Source organism: Phascolarctos cinereus, unplaced genomic scaffold (genome assembly GCF_003287225.1).
Source record: "Phascolarctos cinereus isolate Bilbo 61053 unplaced genomic scaffold, phaCin_HiC Scaffold_3;HRSCAF=262, whole genome shotgun sequence".
Lineage (NCBI taxonomy): Eukaryota > Metazoa > Chordata > Mammalia > Diprotodontia > Phascolarctidae > Phascolarctos > Phascolarctos cinereus.
The window spans coordinates 251,947,854-251,968,853 of NW_027555736.1; the positions used below are offsets into that span (position 1 = coordinate 251,947,854).

The 21,000-nt window shown below is 35.5% G+C and overlaps 1 protein-coding gene and 1 long non-coding RNA gene across 5 annotated transcripts in view; one reads left to right on the plus strand and one right to left on the minus strand.

The window, feature by feature from the left end:
* KLHDC1 (kelch domain containing 1) overlaps positions 1-21,000 on the plus strand; it is a 73,707-nt gene that overhangs the window by 39,639 nt on the left and 13,068 nt on the right. The window contains exon 14 of one of the 2 annotated variants that reach the window (XM_078151564.1): positions 62-3,363. The exons of the other annotated variant lie outside the window; for it this stretch is intronic. Coding sequence (XP_078007690.1) covers positions 62-230 — 169 coding nt within the window. The 3' untranslated portion in view covers positions 231-3,363. Of the gene's footprint in view, positions 1-61; positions 3,364-21,000 lie in introns of those variants that run through there. 2 annotated transcript variants of the gene reach the window in all.
* LOC110220684 (uncharacterized) lies at positions 7,144-15,303 on the minus strand. 3 transcript variants are annotated; one of them, XR_013485478.1, is made up of 4 exons: positions 13,678-15,303; positions 12,273-12,392; positions 11,755-11,788; positions 7,144-7,558 (listed from the first exon to the last, which is right to left on the minus strand). It is a non-coding gene; the product is annotated as an uncharacterized LOC110220684 (long non-coding RNA). The 3 variants fall into 3 exon arrangements; XR_002327935.2 differs by having other exon boundaries at positions 12,273-15,303; XR_002327937.2 differs by having other exon boundaries at positions 7,144-7,588; positions 12,273-15,303.

The window sequence follows — 21,000 nt, forward strand, 5'->3', positions numbered from 1 at the left end:
ATATGTTTAAATATTTCATGGGTCTTCTGAATCTAAGAACTTAGGACTGATTTTTTTATAGGTTGTGTCTCGACTGCATTGGTAAAAATGCTGTCATCTTAGAAAGTCAGATAACTTTGTTACCTCCAAAGCTTCTTCAGCAAGTTCTCCAAAAAATAACATTTTGGACTGCCGTTAATCATCGACAAGAACAAAGAGCCAAAACTGAAGAAACAGACAAATATCTTTGAATAATAGTGTTATATACTATATATATATATATATTTAATATGTTTAACATTTTGGAAAAGACTGCTATTAATAGAGTTTTAATTCTGGTCTTCGTGTTAAAAACAGTATTTGGCAGCAAAAAAGCTACTTTTGGAGGGATTCTATAATAATGATAGATGTTAGATGCAAGGATGGCAGATTAATTTAAAATTTTAAGAACAGGCCGCCTTTCATATAAGTTATCATAAAGTTATTCCTCTGGAAAATTAGTAACTAACAGATATTAAGAATTCATCCCATTGTTCATTCTTCATTGAAAATATTATGCACAATAATTCAGGAAAATGATAGATTAGTCTAAGGACTTCTAGAATCCGAAGAAATATATTTACCCTGAAACACTACATATTGTGCTATTGTTACTGCTTTTTGGAGAGAATAAATTCTCTCAAGTAACTTAACAAACAGTCTTAAATTTCTCATTATAAACCTGTGAATATTGCTTATGTTAGCCATGAAAAAAATATAAATATTGAGATGAGTGATATCAAACATTGAACTGTCCTGCTTTTTTAAATACTTATTTTTCTGAGATATCTTTATTACCTTAAGTAGCTGAAGAATAAAGTTGGCTACAATGGATAGTATCCAATGTGCAGTTAATTTTGTGTATATCAACAACATGGTAACATAGGTGATGTAGCAATTAGGTGAGTAGTGTGGGTTCATTAAGAAGTAGGTTATATAGTAACCTGCAGTCTTGTAAAAATATAATTTGCCTCATAAGAATTCTTCCTTTAAAATTTTTATGTTGAATGAAAGGTGATAACTGAGTTACTACTCAATTAAATCCCCCTCCTCAATTCCTTCTAAAATATAGAGGTTATGCTAAAATGGCAGACTAGATTAATATCAATTAGTCCTTTAAAGTATGCTAAAAAATATCTTCTTAGTGTGACCACAGTCTTCCATTTTTATTTGTCTTCATATTCTTGAACTTTATTCTAGAATTGAAATTATTCTCTGAAACCAAGATACTATTTCTGAAATGTTTTAGCATAAAACCATTTGTACACTGAAATATAATTAGCAATGCAAATTGTAATATAGTTTGTTGTATCTCTAATCACTGAAAGTTTTTAGAGATATATTTTATATATAAGTGTATTTGGATGTGTAAAGTTTATATTTTCTACACTGAAATATTTTGTCTATATTTATTGTATAAGATATAGAAAATGACTATTTTTCTATTTTTGGTCAGTATTAACAGTCATTATTAGTGTTAATTAAACAAAGAATTTTTGAGTCCTAATTTTTCATTAGTTTTGTTTTTATATATAGTCTGAATAGCAGATTTTGGATGCAGGATCTTTATAAATGTTTTATATCTTAGAAGAAATTTTTATGACTACATAATATAGTTGAGCCACATTTTCATATTGAATTTGACTAAGAAAATATTTAATAGAAATGAAATTAGTGTTTAAGAGGTTAGGAGTGGGAACCAACTCTGTGGCCTTAGCTTTAATGAAACCTTTTTTAAAACCATCTGATTATAATATATTCTTTGGAAAGTGATTGGAATTCTAATTACTGTTTCTTTGACTTTAAAAAGTTTTTTTTCCATTTATTTTAGTTTATAGTACCTGTTTTCAAAATAAGCATTTTAATATGTATAGGAGAAACTGTTACTTAAAAGATCTTTATTTTAGGTTATTCTTATTTTTTTTTAATTTAAAATGTAGTCCCTTTTCTAGATAGTGCATGTACTATAAGGAGAGAGGTCAGACCAATGCCCTTTTAAGTTGATGACTTGAGACGCAGTGTTGCTCAATAAAGGAGTTCTGTCCTGCAAGCGAAACGTGCCTCATTCTAGAAATGATTAGGAATTTTCTCTCCATTCTCCATCTTCCCTGCCCAAAGAGTCAGGAGGAACTCCAGAAACCTGCGGAGTCAACTTTTAAGTTCTGTTTCTGAAGAAGCTGGTTCCACAAGGCTTAATTTCACCCTCCACTTCTTTGGCTAAAATGGATCCAGAAATTTAGAAAGTTACCCATTGTGGGCATTGATGGCTCCCATAAAGCTACGTAGTAATGTACCCTTAACCTGACACATAGAGAACAGAGAGCTCTTCTTCTTGTGTCCCACAGGCTAGCCTGTCCTCAAAACCATCTCTTCTGGGTACTGTACATTTAGGGTATGGTGTAGTGGTCACATCAGAAAATCGTTAACTCATTTAGATGTTCATATTACTCAGTTAATATTAAAGCTTTTGCTTCCATGACCAGCATACTCTAATAGGAATCTTATAAGTACTGTCTAAAACTTAATATCGTAGTGCTTGCTTCCTCTTTTGCCTTGTTCTCTACCCCTACTTCTCATACTCCCCCTCAAAAGAACTGTATGAAATGATTCAAAGCAAATGTATAGGAATGGAATAGTGGTGCATGGTGTGTTCATGCAGTCTATCAAATGAAGAAGTTGGATTAAAAATATTTTTAGTAAGGGATAAAAGAGGTAGAGACATGCTTCTCCAATTTTTAAAATGTTTTCTGATTTATCTACATGTATTTTATTATTTTGGAATTTCAAGTTTGTTAGGATTTTCTTGACATTTCAAGTACCACTCCAGAGGTGTTATATCTGAATCCTCTACACTAGGAAGCTTAGCAGGATTATCAGTAATATTCTAGATTATTTGTTTCAATGAAAATCTGTATTTTAATCCTCCAATTGAAATAATCTTAGCCAAAGAAATAATATTAATGTTTCTGCATTTTGTTAGACTTAAAATGAACAGTTCACAAGCATAGAAAAGGGTTAGGATTTTTGGTGGTTTTTTTGTGATTTTTCTGTTAAGATAATAAGTGGGAGAAAGTGACATATATAAAAACAAAAGAGTAAATTACAAAGTTGGGGGAAAATGATATACTATAAGAAGTTTTGGAGTCTGCTATGGAGGAAAAACGAAAACTCAAAATGTCCTTAACCCCAAAATAAAGAAACTTAAAATAAGTTTTTGATATTATGCCAGCCATTATCAGAGATTTCTTTAGTACGATGTTTGTTTAATAAATGTGTTTGGAAAATCTGTAATTTCTTTGTTATCAATTATAAATGAAATAAAATGATTTGCTTTGTTAATAGTAACTAATTCAGAGTGGCAAATGCAGTGTTTTTATTAAAATTTAAAAACTAGATGGTTCATAGATTTGGATCTGGAAGGGACGAAGACTTACTCTTTCACATAGTCATAGATGAGGAAATAGAAGCAAAGAGTCATAGTGGTTTACACAGAGTTATACAGGCAGGAAGTAGGAGAGTCAGGTTTCAAATCAGGCTCCTGACACTACAGCGCTATTGCCAAAATGGCCAGCGGGAATCCCTTGAGGCTTCTCTCTTGTGCTGATTGGGAAACTGCAGTCTGGAGGGAACCTAAAGACAGTCAATCAACATCTAAGCTTCTATTATTTGCCAAGCCCATTGCTAGGACTCAGGAATACCAAGACAAAAGGGGGAAAGCCTCTCCTGTTCTCAAAGAGCTTATGTTCTATAGAAGACTTCAGCAAAGAAAACCAGCTTGAGCATTTCCCAAACTTGAAAAGCATCAACATTCTCTACAATGCCAGTAGAAGTTTTTGTTGTTGTTCATATTTTCATCTGCATTTGTAATTTCATTGACACGGGGAACTCCTCAGGGGCCCTGAAAGATTTATGGACTTGCCTAGGATCACATACATAACACATGTGTTAAAGGCATTTGCACCCAAGTCAGCCTGACTCTCAGGCTAATTTTTTTATCAACTGTACCAGTAGGCTCCAAATATTTTTTATTGTACACCCTATTTTGTAAAAAACATTTCAGCATATGCCCCCAATATGTGCATATTCATTTATTCCTTACATGGTTCTAAGTGCCGCTATTTTTTATATTTTGTTTTAACGGCTGTCAGAGCTAAAAAAGACATCTAACAAAGATTTGGATAGGAACTGGATCTGCTATATTTCACTGATATAGGGAAGTTCCTGATGAGGAAACTCTTCCAATGCAGCTTGACACCTCTGAACACTGACAGGTTAAATAACTTGCCAAATATCATACAGGCAGCATGTGTCAGAGGCAGAATTTGAACACAGTCCTTTTTGCCTTGGGGGCTGGCCACTATTCCATGCTGTTCTTCATATTAAACAAAGTTATGTAACTTCAAGTGGGAGAAATACATCATTAGCTATACTTAGTAAACTGTGAGATTTAGTGTCATCTACAAATCATGCAAAGGTTTTTGGTGAAATTTGGCTAGTAAATTTCTTTATTTCAATTAGTATTCAAGCAAAATAATCTGAAGGTATTGCATTTTTCTATTTTAAATAAGAGGTTTTGAAATCCACTGAATCTCTTCATCAGGAAGATTTTTAAACAAGTTAGAAAATCCTGTTTTTAAGTTTTTGAAATGTTCAGATATGAGTTTTTATAGAGAACAGACATATCATTTTTGGCAACAAAATTATATATGGTCTCCGTAGTATGAGTTTTTCATAAAGCTGTTACTTTCTCACTCATTTTTAAAATGTTACTTTTGTCTGATATCCATGTTATTTAGAGAAGTAACACAAATATATACTGAGATCCACTGCACAATGAATAGTCAATAAAAACACTGTTCTCCAAAGAAGAATTGCAAACTCTATTAGACATATGAAAGACCACTCCAAATCACTAATCAGAGAGATTCCAGTCAAAACAACCCTGAGCTTTTACCTCATACCCAGCAAACTGGCAAAAATGACGGAAGATGGGAAGGGTTCATCTTGGAAGGGGTGTGCAAAGTCAGCAAAAAAACTGTCTTGTTGGAGCTGTGAACTAGTCCAACAATTGTAGAAAGCCATTTACACTTCACACAAATAAAGTCAGATCTTACTAATTGGAAAAACATCAGTTGCTCATGGGTAGGCCAACCTAATATAATAAAAATTACAATTACACCTGAGCTAATTTACTTATTCAGTGCCCTACCAATCAAACTATCAAAAAAATTATTTTATAGAGCTAGAAAAAATAAGATTCATTTGGAATAACAAAAGGTCCAGAATATTAAGGGAACTAATGAAAAGAAATGCTAGGGAAGGTGGCCTAGCTGTACCAGATCTTAAATTGTATTATAAAGCAGCAATCATCAAAGCTACTTGGTACTGGCTAAGAAATAGAGAGGTGGCTCTGTTAGGTATGCAAGACACAGTAGTCAATGACTATAGTAATGTACTGTTTGATAAAACCAAAGACCCCAGCGTCTGGGATAAGAACTCACTATTTGACAAAAACCGCTGGGAAAACTGGAAAAGAGGATGGCAGAAACTAGGCATAGACCAAAATCTCAGACCATATACCAAAATAAAGTCAAAATGCGTTCATGATTTAGATATAAAGGCTGAAACTGTAAGCAAACTGGGAGAGCAAAGAATAGTTTGCCTGTCAGATTTATGGAGAACAGAAGAGTTCATGACCAAACAGGAGGTAGAGAACATTATGAAATGCAAAATGGGTAATTTTGATTACATTAAATTGAAAAGTTTTTGCACAAAGACAATGCAACCAAGATTAGGAGGGAAGTAGAAAACTGGGAAAGAATTTTTACAACCAGTATCTCTGATAAGGGCCTCATTTCTAAAATATATAGAGAACTAAGTCAAATTTATAAGAATACAAGTCATTCCCCAGTTGATAAATGGTCAAAGGATATGAACAGGCAGTTCTCAGATGAAGAAATTAAAGCCATCTACAGTCATGGGTTGTGATATGTTAATGTTATGAGATGTTATTGTGTCATAGAAGAACATGAAGGATACGGGGAGGCATGGGAAGATGTGAACTGATGGAAAGCTTTATAAGAACCAGAGCAAATAGCTAACTAGGAAAATATACACAGTGGCAAAAAAGTAAGTGAAAAGAATCACAACACATACAAAATCAAAACTGAGCACTGTGTGGTTATAATAGTCAAGCTTGGCCCCAAAGAGATACGAGAATGCATATCCTTCTCCTCTTTATAAAAGTGCTAACAATGAATGTGGAGCACTGTATATAATGTTGGACCTGATTGTTGTGTTGTTTAGTTTTGCTGAATTGCTTCTCACCCACCATCCCCCAACTCTTTAAAAATTCTTTATTATAAAAGTGTGAGATGTCCTAAAGTGCAGTTTCTCAGGCCTGAGCCCTGAGTTGAGTTTCACCTTTCTCAAAAATCCATAGCACAGGCAGTTCCTGGTCTCTCCCACTTCCTGGTACACGCATACATCTGGTTCCCAAATATGGGTATGTTTGCTTCTATTGGGTATTAGTTGCTGCATTTAGATTGTATGCCTTCAGTACCCAGCCAGTGGGGGAAAGAGGTAAGAGAGTGGGAGGGGGCATGCGTTAGGGCCATAAAAGTTTGCTTCTCCCAGCCAGCTGCGAACTCCCTGGCTGCTGTTGCTTGGGCAGCCACAAGGGTTGTGCCCTTTTTCATGAGGAAAGAATAAAGACCTTTTCTGGTCTTTGATTCAGACTCCAAACTCTTGATTTCAGTGGTCACTGTCCCACACGGAATGAGTTTCCAGATAGATGCAGAGATATATTGGGAAATGTAGGTGATAAAAAACAAAAGCTATCATAAATTTTTTTAAATGTCACTTTTACTTTAAGGAGACAAATTAAATATTTATTTTTCTTAAACTATCTGCTGGAAAGGATACTATTGTGCAGCCACTTTCATGACAGAAAAGGTCAGTAAATTTGGGATTTTTTTATTTTTAATTCAATTTTATTTTGTTTTGCTCTAATTTCCCATCCATTGTGCCCTGCCCATAGAGAAGCCAAGAAAAACACAACTGATTTAATATGTATTTGCAAACTGTCCACTTGAATTAAGGACTACCAAAGTAGCAACAACAAAGTTTCTTTTTAAAAATTTTTTTATTTAAAATTTTTAATTTAATTTTTAATTTTTTTTAAACAAAGTTTCTTTTAATCCAGGCAGGGGGATTGCAATCTGAGGTTACCAGATTACCTTGTACTGGGTTGCCAAAGTGCCCATGAGAGGCAGGGAGGAAATGAGTTTAAATACATTTCAATGAGGAGAGAATCTCTTGGAAGGCACAGCTTCTCAAAGCTGTTACAAAGGTTGTTTTGCATAACAACCAAAAGTCCAAAGAGTAGATTAATGATGCATTGTAGGGGTACTTCTGGTCAGAACAGGCTTTTTTTTCCTTTTCTTTTTTAAACTGACTTTCATGGTCTTCTTTTAACTGGTTTTGATGACCCTCAAGCATTTTGTAGTTCTGGGATCAGGCAAGGTCAGCTCAAAGTCAGCTGCATTCAGCAAAACAAAACAAATTTCCCCTAGCCAGGGGAAATAAAGGAAAAGAAAAAATATACTTTGGGTCAGTCTTCCCAGCCTCTGGAGGCAGTTTACCGTTTAGCTTCAGGAAAGGGGACGCATGTCTGCCTGCCCCTCCTCTTCCATTTTCCTCCCCCACTCCATCCCTCCCCTCCTTTATTACTCTCCCTGCTCCATAACCCTCCTTCCCCTCACCTGATCAATGCAAGTGCCTTTGTGGGAGTATGTGAGAGAGGAAAAAAATATCCATCCCAGTTGATGGATGCATTTGGAAAACAAGTGTAACATGTAACAACTGGGGGCCTCTCACTTTCAGGAAGGGGAAGAAAAAAATGTCAGCACAACTATTTAACACTAAGAGGATAAGATGTTTGTAGTTGGAGACACATACTCTGAGAACATGCCAGTCACGACAGCCTTTCTCTCTGTGGAAACACACCTAGTCTCAGATCATGCAGAGGACAAGATGCTTGTTCTCACTTGGTCTGCATTCTGAGTCTATCAGCTCTCTATATTTCAATATCAGTCCTTTGGATTTGTGGCTGGTCATTGTGCTAATCAGAGTTCCCAAGTTTTTCAACATTGTTTATCGATACAGTACTGTTGTTATTGAGTAAACTGTTGTGCTGGTTCTGTTCACTTCACTTTGAAATAGTTCATACAAGCTTTCCCAGGCTTTTCTGAAAGCATCCCCGTTATTACAGCACAATAGTGTTCCATCACCTTCATGTACTATGACTTGTCCCCCACTTTATGGGCATACTGTCAGTTTTCAATTCTTTGCCACCATGAAAAAAGTTGTTATCAATTTTTTTGTAGTTATGCTTCCTTTTCCTCTGATCTCTTTGGAGTATAGACCTAGTAGCAGTATTGCTGGATCAAAGGGTATGTACAGTTTAATAGTTTTTTGGACATAGTTTCAAATTGGATTAGTTGACATCTCCTCAGTGCATTGAAATGCATGTTTTCCCACAACATTTTTCCTTTTCTGTTAACTTTGCTATTCTGATGGGTGTGACATGGTACCTCAGAATTGTTTTAATTTGCATTTCTCTAATTATTAGTGATTTAGAACATTTTTTCACATGGCTATTGATAACTTGTATTTTTTTCTTCTGAAAACTGCCTAATCATATCCTTTGACCATTTGTCAATTGGGGAATGGCTTATTCTTGTAAATTTGGCTTAGTTCCCCTATGTGTTTTAGAAATGGAACTTTTATCAGAGAAACTTTGTGAAAAGCTTCCCCTGTCCCCACTTCCTGCTTCTCTTTGATTTTTAGCTGCATTGGTTTTGTTTGTGCAAAACTTTTTTAATGTTATGTAATCAAAATTAACCATTTTACTTCCTGTGAAGCCTTCTTGTTTGTTCATGAACTCTTCCCTATCCATAGATCTCACAGGTAATTTCTTTCCTGCACCTCTAATTTGCTTATGAGTTCACCCTTTGTTTAAATCATGCAACCCTTTGCAGGTTATCTTTCTATGGGGTAAGAGACGTTGGTCTTTACCTAGTTTCTTTCAGACTTTCCAGTTTTCCCAGCAGTTTTTGTCAAATAGTGTGTTCTTGCCCCAATAGCTGGGAACTCTGGGTTTATCAAATGTTGGGTTATTGCATTCATTTATTTGTTTCTCTCTACTGTGTACCTGATCTGTCCTGCTAATCAATTACCCTGTTTCTTGCCAAATAACATTATTTTGATGATTACAGCTTTATAGTATAGTTTGACATTTGGTACGAGGTGTTCTTTCTTATTTAAAAAAAGAATACAAAAAACCAAAACCCAAAAAACAAAAAAAGAGGGGCAGCTAAGTGGTGTAGTGAATAGAGCATTGGCCCTGGAGTCAGAAGGACCTGAGTTCAAATTTGGCCTCAGACCCTTGATACTTACTAGCTTTGTGACCCTGGGCAAGTCACTTAACCCCAGTTGCCTAGCCAAAAACAAAACAAACAAACAAAAAAATATTTCCCTTGGAATTCTTGACCTTTTGATTCTCCAAATAAATTAAATTTTTTTCTAGTTCTATAAATTATTTTTTTTCTAGTTCTATAAAGTAATCTTTTTTGTAGTTTGATAAGGCACTAGAATAAGTAAATTAATTTAGGTAGTATTGTTTTTATTATATTGGCTTTACCTCCTCATGTACAACAAATATTTCTTCAGGTATTTAGATCTGACTTTGTGTGAAGTGTTTTGTAATTGTGTTTATATAGTTCCCGTGTGTGTCTGTCCTGCTGGATTTGTTGGTAATATAAAGAAAGGTTGATGTTTTTTGTGGGTTTATTTTATATCCTGCAATTTTGCTGTAATTGTTAGTTGGGTTGATTAGTTTTTTAGTTCTCTAAGTATACAGAAAGTGATACTGCAGAAAGTGATGGTTTTATTTCTTCTTGCCTCTGCTTAATCATTCAATTTCTTTTTCTTGTTTTATTGATATAGCTAGCATTCCTACTCTGTTGAATATTATAGTGATAATAGATAGCCTTGTTTTTTCCTTGATCTTATTTGAAAGGCTTCAAGTTTAATATCTGTACAGATAATACTTGTTCTTGGTTTAAATGGATACAACTTATCATTTTAAGGAAAGCTCCATTTATTCCTATACATTCTAATGCTTTCAAAGGAATGGGTGATGTATTTTGTCAGAAGCTTTTTTTCTCCATCTATTGAAATAATCACAATTTTTGTTGTTTTGTTATTTATGCTGTCAATCATGTTTATAGTTTTTTTTTTAACTTTGAACCAGCCTTGTCTTCCTGATATAAATTTAGCCCAGTTATAGTGTATTTTTGTGATGTATTGCTCTAGTCTCCTTGCTAATATTTTATTTAAAATTTTTTACCTAGATGTCCATTAGGGATATTGGCATATGGTTTTCTTAATGTTTTGATTATGCATGGTTTAGGTATCAAGACCAAATTTGTGTGATAGAAAAGAATTTGGTATGACACATTCTTCACCTTTTTCCCCCCAATTTATGAAATTTTTGAATTGTCCTTTAAATGTTTGTTATAATTTGCTTGTAAATATCTGTTACATCCTGGGTCTTTTTTCTTTGGGAATTTGCTTAGGGCTTGTTCAATTTCTTTTTCTAAGATAAGGTTATATAAATACTCTATTAACTGTTCTGTTAACCTGGGCAATTTATATTTTTGTAAATATTCATCCATGTTATTAAGATTGTCAGCTTTATCAGCATATAGTAAAGCAAAATAGCTCCTAATGATTGTTTTTATTTCTTCTTTATTGATTATGAACACACCTTTTTCATTTATATATTAGTAACTTAGTTTTTTAAAAAAATCAGATTAGCTAGTGGCTTATTTCATTTTTAAAAAGTTCTTAGTTTTATTATTAATTCAGAGTTTTGTTTGAAGAGGTCCAGAGGTTTTGGGGTTCTGGGAACCCCAAGATCATGGTACTGGGCCCTGTCTGAAAGAATTCAGCTCAAATCTTCTTCTAGCCAGAGGAAAAGTTTTATTAGTAATAAATCACATAGGCCAGGTAACACTCGTAAGGACGAGTGGGCATGAGAAAGTCTCAGCCTTTTGGGCATGAGATTCTCAGCCCCTAATGAGGGCCAGGGTAGATTTTATATACTTTGGGTGACCAGGGAAGGGTCTGGGAAAATGGTCTGGGTGAGAATTCCCAGACATTGGAATGTCTAAGAGATTGAATAGACAATGGGAATAGATAATGAAGGAACTGAAAGGGATCTGAATGAGATCAAAAAGGTGGGGCCAGGGCTTTCAAAGGGAGATGAGGGGCTGGGGCGTGTAGACAGATGGGAGCCAGATTCCCTTTGGGGCAAGGGGTGAAGACCTTGGCTTGGGCCACACCCCATCAGTTTTATTTGCTTTCAGTTTTGTTAATCTCTCATTTTGATTTTCAGGATTTCTATTTTGGCATTTAATTGAGGTTTTAAAATTTGTTGGTTTTCTAATTTTTTAAGTTGTATGCTCAATTTGTTGATATGTTCCCTTTTTATTGATGAAAGAGTTTAGAAGTGTCATTATCTTTAATGAAGTTATTGTTTCTATGGGTTTTTTTTCCCCCTTTGGCCCATTCTTTAGGATTAAGTTAGTTTAAAATTTTCAATCTGTGTGGGACAGCAACCCTAACCCAAATTAAACTCAGAGATTTCTCAAGGTGGAAAGCAAAGGTTACCTTTATTACAGTCTTGAAAGATGGCTGTCTGCTCCTTCCATACACGTGAGAGAGAGAGAGAGAGAGAGAGAGGAGAGAGAGAGAGAGACCTAGTAACAGGGGCCGCCTTATAAAAGCAAATATCTGCCCACCACAAAAAGTCTCCACCCACTATAAACAGTCACCACCACTATCCTTACCCTTAACTGGGGGTGGGGCTTACATTCCAGGCCCAAAATTCAAAGACAAGGAAAGAGGCAGGAAGCCAAGGGCAAACGGCTCAGGTTGGGGGTGGGGCAGGGCTTATTCTTTCTGTTACGTGCTTAAAAAGGGTCTGAGGGGGGAGGATTTTGAAAATAATAAAAAAAAATTATTGACCTTTTGAGGAGGCTTCACCTCTGAGAGTTCATCTCTCACAATTTCCCCTTCTCATTTCTTACAATTTGAAGCCTCCTCACAAATATTACACCTTTCAGATACAAAGGCCCAAAAATAATGATAAACTGTGCATTTAAAGCTTCAGAAGTCTCTTCTCATACCGCTGTCTGACACTCTGGGCATCATCTGGTGAAAGTCTTCTTGTCTAAGTGCTGTTCAAGCAGTGTCCAGCAGACTCTCACTTCCCTCCTGCAGAGATTCTCCTTCTTGTATCCACTATCCTACAAGATTGATCTCAACACAATTTTAAATTACCTTGCCAATAACCAGGGCAAATAATGAAAATTAACTCAACCCCTATGTCCTTACCATTACCAGATCAAAATTGGAACTTTGTCCAATTGTCATGTTTCAGGATGCTCAAATTTAAAAGATCAGAACCTAGTCCTACACTGTGCATTACTTCTAGTTTTATATCTTTATTATACCTTTATTCATTCCTATTCATATTCCCCATCAGGAGGATGAGATTCCACTAAGGAATTAATAACACACTCCAATACATAGTAGTTAATTTAAAACCAGTACATATCAAATAACAAAACAATCCCAACTTCTAGTCATGTACAAATAAATAATCCTTAATTAAAATAGATGCTTCTTTCAAGGCATTTACAAGATAAGCCATAAGCTATTCCTCTTTTAACATTAATTGTAACAAACTGAGATAACTTTAACATTAACTAAGTATTAACTAAGTAACAGAATAATATCCTCCTTCCACAATCTCCTGGCCTAATTATCCCCTAATGATGGGGTAAGGGTCCAAGTGGACCCCTGCCCCTTGCCCCAGAAAGAATGTGGTCTCATTTGTCTAAGGGCCCCAGCTCTCCATCTTCCTTTGAAAGCCCTGGCCCCACTTTTTGATCTTATTCAGATGCCTTTCAAACTTCTCCCTTCATTATATATTCCCATTGTCTATTCAATCTCTCAGACATTCCAATCAGAATTCTCTCCTAGACCCCTTTCTCAGCCCCTCCTCTGGTCAAAGTTACTTTAGTGTATGTAAGATCCAGAGACTTTATCATGCTCTCTCTTCCTTATGGGCATCACCTGGACTATATGTTTATTTCTAACAAACTTCCCCCCGGCAGAAAAGACCTGGGCTGAATTTCTTTAGGAGGGACCCTTGTGCTGTGACCTTGGAATCCCAGCATCCCCAAACCTCCAGACCTCATCATAACCATTATGAGAAATTAAAGGATCCTGACTTATACAGGAATATGCTTAATTCTGAAATTCTAGGCCAAATAACTCAGTCTTTTGTATCTTACTATAATAACCTCAGATGTTCCCGCATCAATCTATTGCTTAATAGGTTCGGTATTTATGCTTACAAACTTATGAATATAGGAATTTGCCATGAAAGAACATAACTAAAGGGAACAATGCTTCCCTAGAGTCATGTCAACTCCAGGCAGAAGTTATATAATAACCAACTGCACTGAGCCTGGTTTAAAGTCTGCCAGGTGTCAAAGTGGGGAAATTGAGTCAGGAGAATCCTACCTCAGCCATGCAGAAAAGTCATTCTCCCGACCTTCTTGCAGCTCATAGGTGCAGCTCACAAACCTCTTTGCAGGTTGCTGACATCATGGGTCAGTAGCTCAATCAGTTCTTTGTTAACCATACCTGGAGTTAGACTCAAAATAATAGTTCATTAACAGATTCCAAGGTCTTAGATAGCAAATTCCCCTCATCAGAGTTTCAGGTGTGACTATAGTCTCACATTAATTAGGGAACATCTCCAAAGTGAGCTCTAAGTAGCTTGCATAACTTCCTACACATGTTATGGTTCCTAATAACATCCAAAGTAAAATGAAATTTCCATTAAGATCATGAGTTGCTACTCTAAATAGATTTGCCTTTCTGTTTCTCAAGCTTATCTATCCCTCTCTAACCATCCTTAATCTGAAAGAATGAGACACTTTCAGAACTTGAATCTTATACATATAAGTTCAAATAGTAATTTTAGTTCTTTCTAGGCCATGGAATGAATTCAGATCAAAACAGTAAGATCTTTCCTACTTACAGTTTATTACAGAAATTTAAATGCTTTAGTGTTAATCACTAGCCTTAGATCTCTGATACTGCTTCCATTGAGACTGTTTCTCTAAAACCACCCAATTAAGTCCAGTCCAAGAATACAACAAACCCAGGAACGAAACTAAGTTCATAGTAGGTTTGAACACAATTTTCTTGCAAATAGAAATTTAGTAGGCTCTCTAAAAAGAGTATCAGAGATTTCAAAACATTTTTTTGTAATAGTATCTCCCTTTCTCAAAAACAGCTTACAATTTTCTAATTACCATAAAATTCCTAGTTACCTAAATTCTCTAGTCAAAAGGTGTCTGTATGAAATTATGAGATTTTACAAAATCGGGTTTTTTTGTTTTTGGTTTTGGTTTTTTTGCATAATTATCAAGTTTTTCTTCACACACACAAAATACTTTTACCAGTGCTTGTCTTAAACAATAACTCCAAATAGCTTAGTTAACAATTTTAAGCTTCATAAGTGAAAGCCAGATAATCCCAGCTAAAACTTCCCTTTAGAGACAAAACTTGGAAGTTCTCATTTCTTAAATTACAATACTTAAAAGGAAATGTTACAAAACAGGACCATATAGAATGTCCCAACAGCCCCGATTCATTCCTTTTTCTCTTTTCTCTGAAGGCACAATTCTTAATTTAACATTCTGAGTTATAAAATAAATTGCCCTTCCAACAACGTAACTAATACAATTGCTTACTAGATTACATCACATTCAGAAATATGTAAGCAGTATATTAAAAACTTAAAACAGACCCAATAAAGATCTTTCTTTCTTTCTGAATTCTTTCACTAGGTCCAGTCTCCTGGGGCCACTTCCATCCCACTAGACTGGCTTTTCTCTATTATCTACGCTAGCCCATCATTGTCTTTTTACTGGTCCAGTATCCTCGGGCCACATCCTGATTCAACCTCAGTGACACTCCCAATCAGGAATTTGGTGGCTGGCAGCCTGGATTTCCCCCAGGCCCACTAGTCCCTGACTTAAGAGTCTGGCCCACGTGGCCCATCCTCCAACACACCCAATAGTTAGCCTAAAGAAGGCCTGGGTTGAAAAACATATATGTATACATATACATATACATATATATATATGCACACACACACACACACACACACACACACACACACACACACACATATATATATATATTTTTCCAATTACTAATTGAGGCCCTAATGAGAGAATACCTCATTAATTCCAAATACATATCAATAAGTTTTTTTACAATAAAATATGTTTGTATCACAGGGCATACATTATAAAATTATTCCCAAAATTGTAATAAACTTTGAAATAACCCATTATCAATTTAGATGAATGCACTCCCAATCACTTTGACCAGAGAATAATTCATCTCATCATTAATATGTTGAAACTATAACTTTAAACCACCATATTTTTTTATAATAGTCAAGATTTTAAATGAAAATCTCCTATCAGTCTTATAATCAAATATACCTCACTAGGTATTTAACAGTTTCAAATGATCTCATCTTTATCATTAAAAGACCCATTCAAGAGTTACCTGAACACCATTTCTACCTCACAGTGGTTCCAAAAATTTTACAATCTAAGAGTTTTAGAAATACAATACAATTTAGAAACATAGTAATCACTTAAACAATAAACTTCAGATAACATCAGTTGCATTTCCAGATTATCACGAGTAGAAATTATCAATCTTATTATTCTTAGTACTTTTAACAATTACATTAACTAATAATCCCACATCTCATAACAACCATTTTAACAGTAAACTTAAATCCAATCAGATCCGAATTTATAATCATTAATAATAAACAAAAACATTTTTGTTTTAAATCCAATACTGTTGGCCCTTCAAAAGGAAATATCCTCCACAAATTTATATATTCCCTTGAAAAGACACATGGTGACAATTCCTGCTCTAAATGCTCCTTTTCTTTCCTACTTAAGGGAACTAAGAAAAAAAAAGTCCCCTCTGCTTCTTAGAGGCTTATCAGATGGAACCTCCCTCCTGAAAATCTCAGGCTTCAGCAATTTGAACAAGACATAACCCTCTACAGATAATTGAATAGGGCCCTCCCTCTCTCTTCCTGGACTGCTTTTACAACTTCACTATGCATTATTCTGAACAATTCACTGGTCTTACAAAAAAAAATTTATTATTATTATTTTTATTCCAAAAATTTCCAAACCTTTTACTCTCAAACCGTCTATTCACTGTCATTCACACACAGACACAAACAGAAACACAAAACAGACATACAACAAATTGCTGCAGAGTCCTCACATCATATTTAATCAATTTTTTTTTATCTTTCCCTTTTTATTTGGGTAGTTCATTCCAATCTTGGAGTCTACTCCCTAAAAGACTATCTTCCAGAATATCAAATGGCAGCTTCTGGTTTACTACTTTAGACTGCTGTTTGCCCATAATTTTCTTACCTATATGCAATTACACAAATGAATTTGGCTGAGAGAGATTGCTCTTCTCTCCGAGTCAGTGACTCAACAGATTAACAGAAGAGGTCATCCTGCCCCCTTACAGTCACCCAAATGCTCTCTCAGTGTCCCCGGAATTTAGTCGGGTGGGGTTGCCCCCAGCCCCAAGTCAGAGACTTAGCAATTAGTTAATTTAGCTGAGGGTCATTGCCTTCCCTCCAGGTCAAGGACCTAAGGAATAAAGGAACATTGTACACAGTAACAGGCACACTGTGTGATGACTGACTTTGATAGACTTAGCTCCTCTCAGCAATGCAAGGATCTAAGACATCTCTAAAAATCTCATGATGGAAAATGCTGTCCACATCCAAAGAAAGAATTATGGAGTTTGAATGCAGATTGAAGCATACTGTTAGCTCTTTTTTTCTTCTGTTTTGTTTCTTCTTTCTTGTGGTTCCTCCTTTTGGTTCTAATTTTTCTTTACAACAAGACTAATGTGAAAATATGTTTAATAGGAATGTATATGTAGAGCCTATATGCATGCTGTCTTGGGGAAGGAGGTGAGGAGGGAGGGAGAGAAAATCTTCTTGTGCCTCAGCACAATTCTAGGAAGCACAACTCCAGGAGGCAAAGCTTTAGTCTGACAGACATCCTCCAGCAGTAAAACATTCCTATGCAAGGCCCAGGAGAGCAGAAGCCAAAGAATGGAGTGCAAGGCCTGGGTGAACGGGCGTCCCCCAGGTTCCAGCATTCCCACCCTCACCCTGAGAGCTCCAGCATTGCTGACCCCAGCCCTGCACCAGGTAATCTGCCAGAACTTTATAGCCTCTAACTGGCAACATCTGAGGCCCCAGCACACAAAGCTAGTGACCAAGTCCAGGGCTGCCAACACAAGAAGCTTGGGTCAATGCCTCCTGCACTCTAGCAGGAGAACTCAACTTTTTTTAAAAGTTAGGAAATAGGCAAACACCATGAGCAAAAAGCAGAAACGCACAATGACCTTACATTCTTATTATGGGGATAGGAAAGATCAAAGCACAAATTCAGAAGAGGACATTATCAACATACCCACATCTGAAACCTCAAAGGGTCTCCAGTCCCAGAAGCCTTCTTGGAAAAGCTCAAGAAGGATTTTAAAAGTCAAATACAAGAGGTAGAAGAAAAGTTGGGAAAAGTAATGAGAGGTATGCAAGAGAATCAATAGCTTGGAAAAAGAAGGACAAAAATTAACTGTAGAAAACAAGTCCTTAAAAAATACAATTGGCCAAATGGGAAAAAAGGTACACTGAAGAAAACAACTCCTTAAAATGTAGCACTGGCCAAATGGAAAAGGAGTCACAAAATCTAAAAGAAGAAAACAATTTGTTAAAAATTAGAATTGGGCAAGTGGAAGCTAATGACTCTATGAGACATTAAGAATCAGTCAAACAAAAGAATGAAAAAATAGAAGAAAATGTAAAATACCTCCTTGGTAAAACAATGGACCCGGAAAATAGATACAGGAGAGACAATTTAAAAATTATTGATTTACTTGAAAACCATGATAAAAAAAAAAAGCCTGGACAGCATCTTTCAGGGAATCAGTAAGGAGAACTACTCTGAGGTACTAGAACCAGAGAGTAAAACAGTCATCAAAAGAACCCCCTTACCACTTCCTGAAAGAGATCCCAAATTGAAAATACCAAGGAATATTGTAGCCAAATTCCAAAAGTATCAGGTCAAAGGGAAAATACTGCAAGCAGCCTGAAAGAAACAATTTAAATATCATGCAACCACAATCAGGATTACGCAGGACCTTGCAGCTTCTACATTAAAAGGGCGTGGAATACAATATTCCATAAGGCAAAGGAGCTTGGATTACAACCAAGGATCAACTACCCAGTAAAACAGAGTATAATCTTTTAGGGGAGGAGATTGATATTAAATGAAATAAGGGATTCCAAACCTTCCTGATGAAAAGACTAGAGCTTGACAGAAAATTTGATCTTCAAATACAAGACTCAAGAGAGGCATAAAAAGGTATACAGGAAAGAGGAAAAAAACCCATATTATTAGTAAGAGCAAACTGTTTACATCCCTACATAACTCTTGAGAACTGTATTGTTATGACATTCAAAAGGGGTATACATAGACAGAGGACATGAGTATAAGTTGACTTTGATGTGATGATAAAAAATCTAATTAAGTGGTGAAAAGGAATTGTATTAAGGCACAAAAAACTATTACAGTAGAGGGAAAGAAGGGAGGGAGATGAGCATTGTTTGAACCTTTCATCAGATTTGGTTCAAAGAGGAATAACATAACCAGATACAGAAACCTAACTTACCCTATAGGCAGTAAAGGAGGAAAGGGAAAAGAAAAGGGAGAGGGGATAGAAGGGAGGGAAGAAGTAGTAAGGATAAAGGGGAAGAAAAGGGAGGGTGCTAATAGAAGGGAGGGCAGACTGAGGGAGGTGGTACTTGAGAGTAGAACTCTAGTGAGGAGGGAAAGGGAGAAAGGAGAGAGAAAGGCATAAATGGGGGGAAACAGGATGGAGAGAAAGACACAGATAGTAATCATAACTGAATGTGAAAGGCATGAACTCTCCCAGAAATCGGAAGTGGATAGCAGAGTGGATTAAAAACCATAATCATACAATATATTATTTACAAGAAACACATTTGAAGCAGAGGGATACACACAGAGTAAAGGTAAAAGGCTAGAGCAGAATATATTATGCTTCAGCTGAAGTAAAAAAAAAGCAGGGCTAGCAATCCTGATCTCAGACAAAGAAAAAGCAAAAACAGATCTAATTAAAAGAGATAAGGAAGAAAACTATATCCTGCTAAAAGGCACTATAGACAATGAAGTAGTATAATTACTAAATATATATGCACCAAGTGGTATATCATCTAAATTCTTAGAGGAGAAGTTAAGGGAGTTACAGGAAGAAATAGATAACAAAACTATACTACTGAGGGACCTCAACCTCCCCCTCTCAGAACTAGATAAATCTAACCACAAAATAAGAAAGAAGTTAAGGAGATGAATAGAATTTTAGAAAAGTTAGAATAGAATTTTAGAAAAGCTGACCTCTGGAGAAAACTGAATGGGGATAGAAAGGAATATACCTTTTTCTCCACAGTACATGCATGGCACCTACACAAAAATTAACTGCATACTAGGGCATTAAAAACCTCACAATCCAATGCAGAAAGGCAGAAACATTAAATGCACCTTTTCAGATCATGATGCAATAAAAATAACATGTTATAAAGGCCATGGAAAGATAGACTGAAAATTAATTGGAAACTAAATAATCTAATTCTAAAAAATGAGTGGGTCAAACATCAGATCATAGAAATAATAACTTCATCCAAGAGAATGACAATAATGAAGCAACACAAGAAAACTTATGGGATGCAGCAAAATCAGTTCTTAGGGGAAGTTTTATATATCTCAATACCCACATGAATAAAATAGAGAAAGAAGAGATCAGTGAATTGGGCATGCAACTAAAAAGCTAGAAGAACAAATTAACTATCTTTTTTTTTTTTTTGGCTAGGCAGTAGGGTTAAGTGACTTGTTCAGGGTCACACAGCTAGTAAGTGTTATGTGTCTGAGACCAGATTTGAACTCACGTCCTCCTGATTCCAGAGCCGGTGCTCTATCCACTGTGCCACCTAGCTGCCCCGAAAAAGAACAAATTAAAAACCCCCAATTAAATACCAAATTAGAAATTCAGAAAACTAAAGGAGAGATTAATAAAATTGAAATTAAGAAAAGTATTGAGCTAATAATTAAAACTGTGAGCTGGTTTTTTGAAAAAACCCAATAAAATAGATAAACCTTTGGTTAATTTGATTAAAAAAAAAAGAAAACCAAATTACCAGCATCAAAAATGAAAAGGGTGAATTCACCTCCAATGAAGAGGAAATCAAAACAATAATTAGGAGCTAGTTTTCCCAACTGTATGCCAATAAATTTGACAATCTTAGTGAAATGGATGAATATTTACAAAAAGAGAAATTGCCCAGAGTAATGGAAGAGGAAATAAAATAACTCCATTTCAGAAAAAGAAATTGAAAGCCATCAATGAACTCCCTAAGAAAAAATCTCCAGGGCCAGATGGATTTACAAGAGAATTCTATCAAACACTTAAAGAACAACTAATTCCAATACTATATAAACTATTTGGGAAAAAATGAAGGAGTCCTACCAAATTCTTTTTATGATATAGATATGGTGCTGATACCTAAAGTGGGAAGAGCCAAAACAGAGAAAGAAATGTATAGATCAATTTCCCTAAGGAATATAGATGCAAAAATTTTAAATAAAATATTAGCAAAGAGATTATAGCAACTAATCTGGAGGA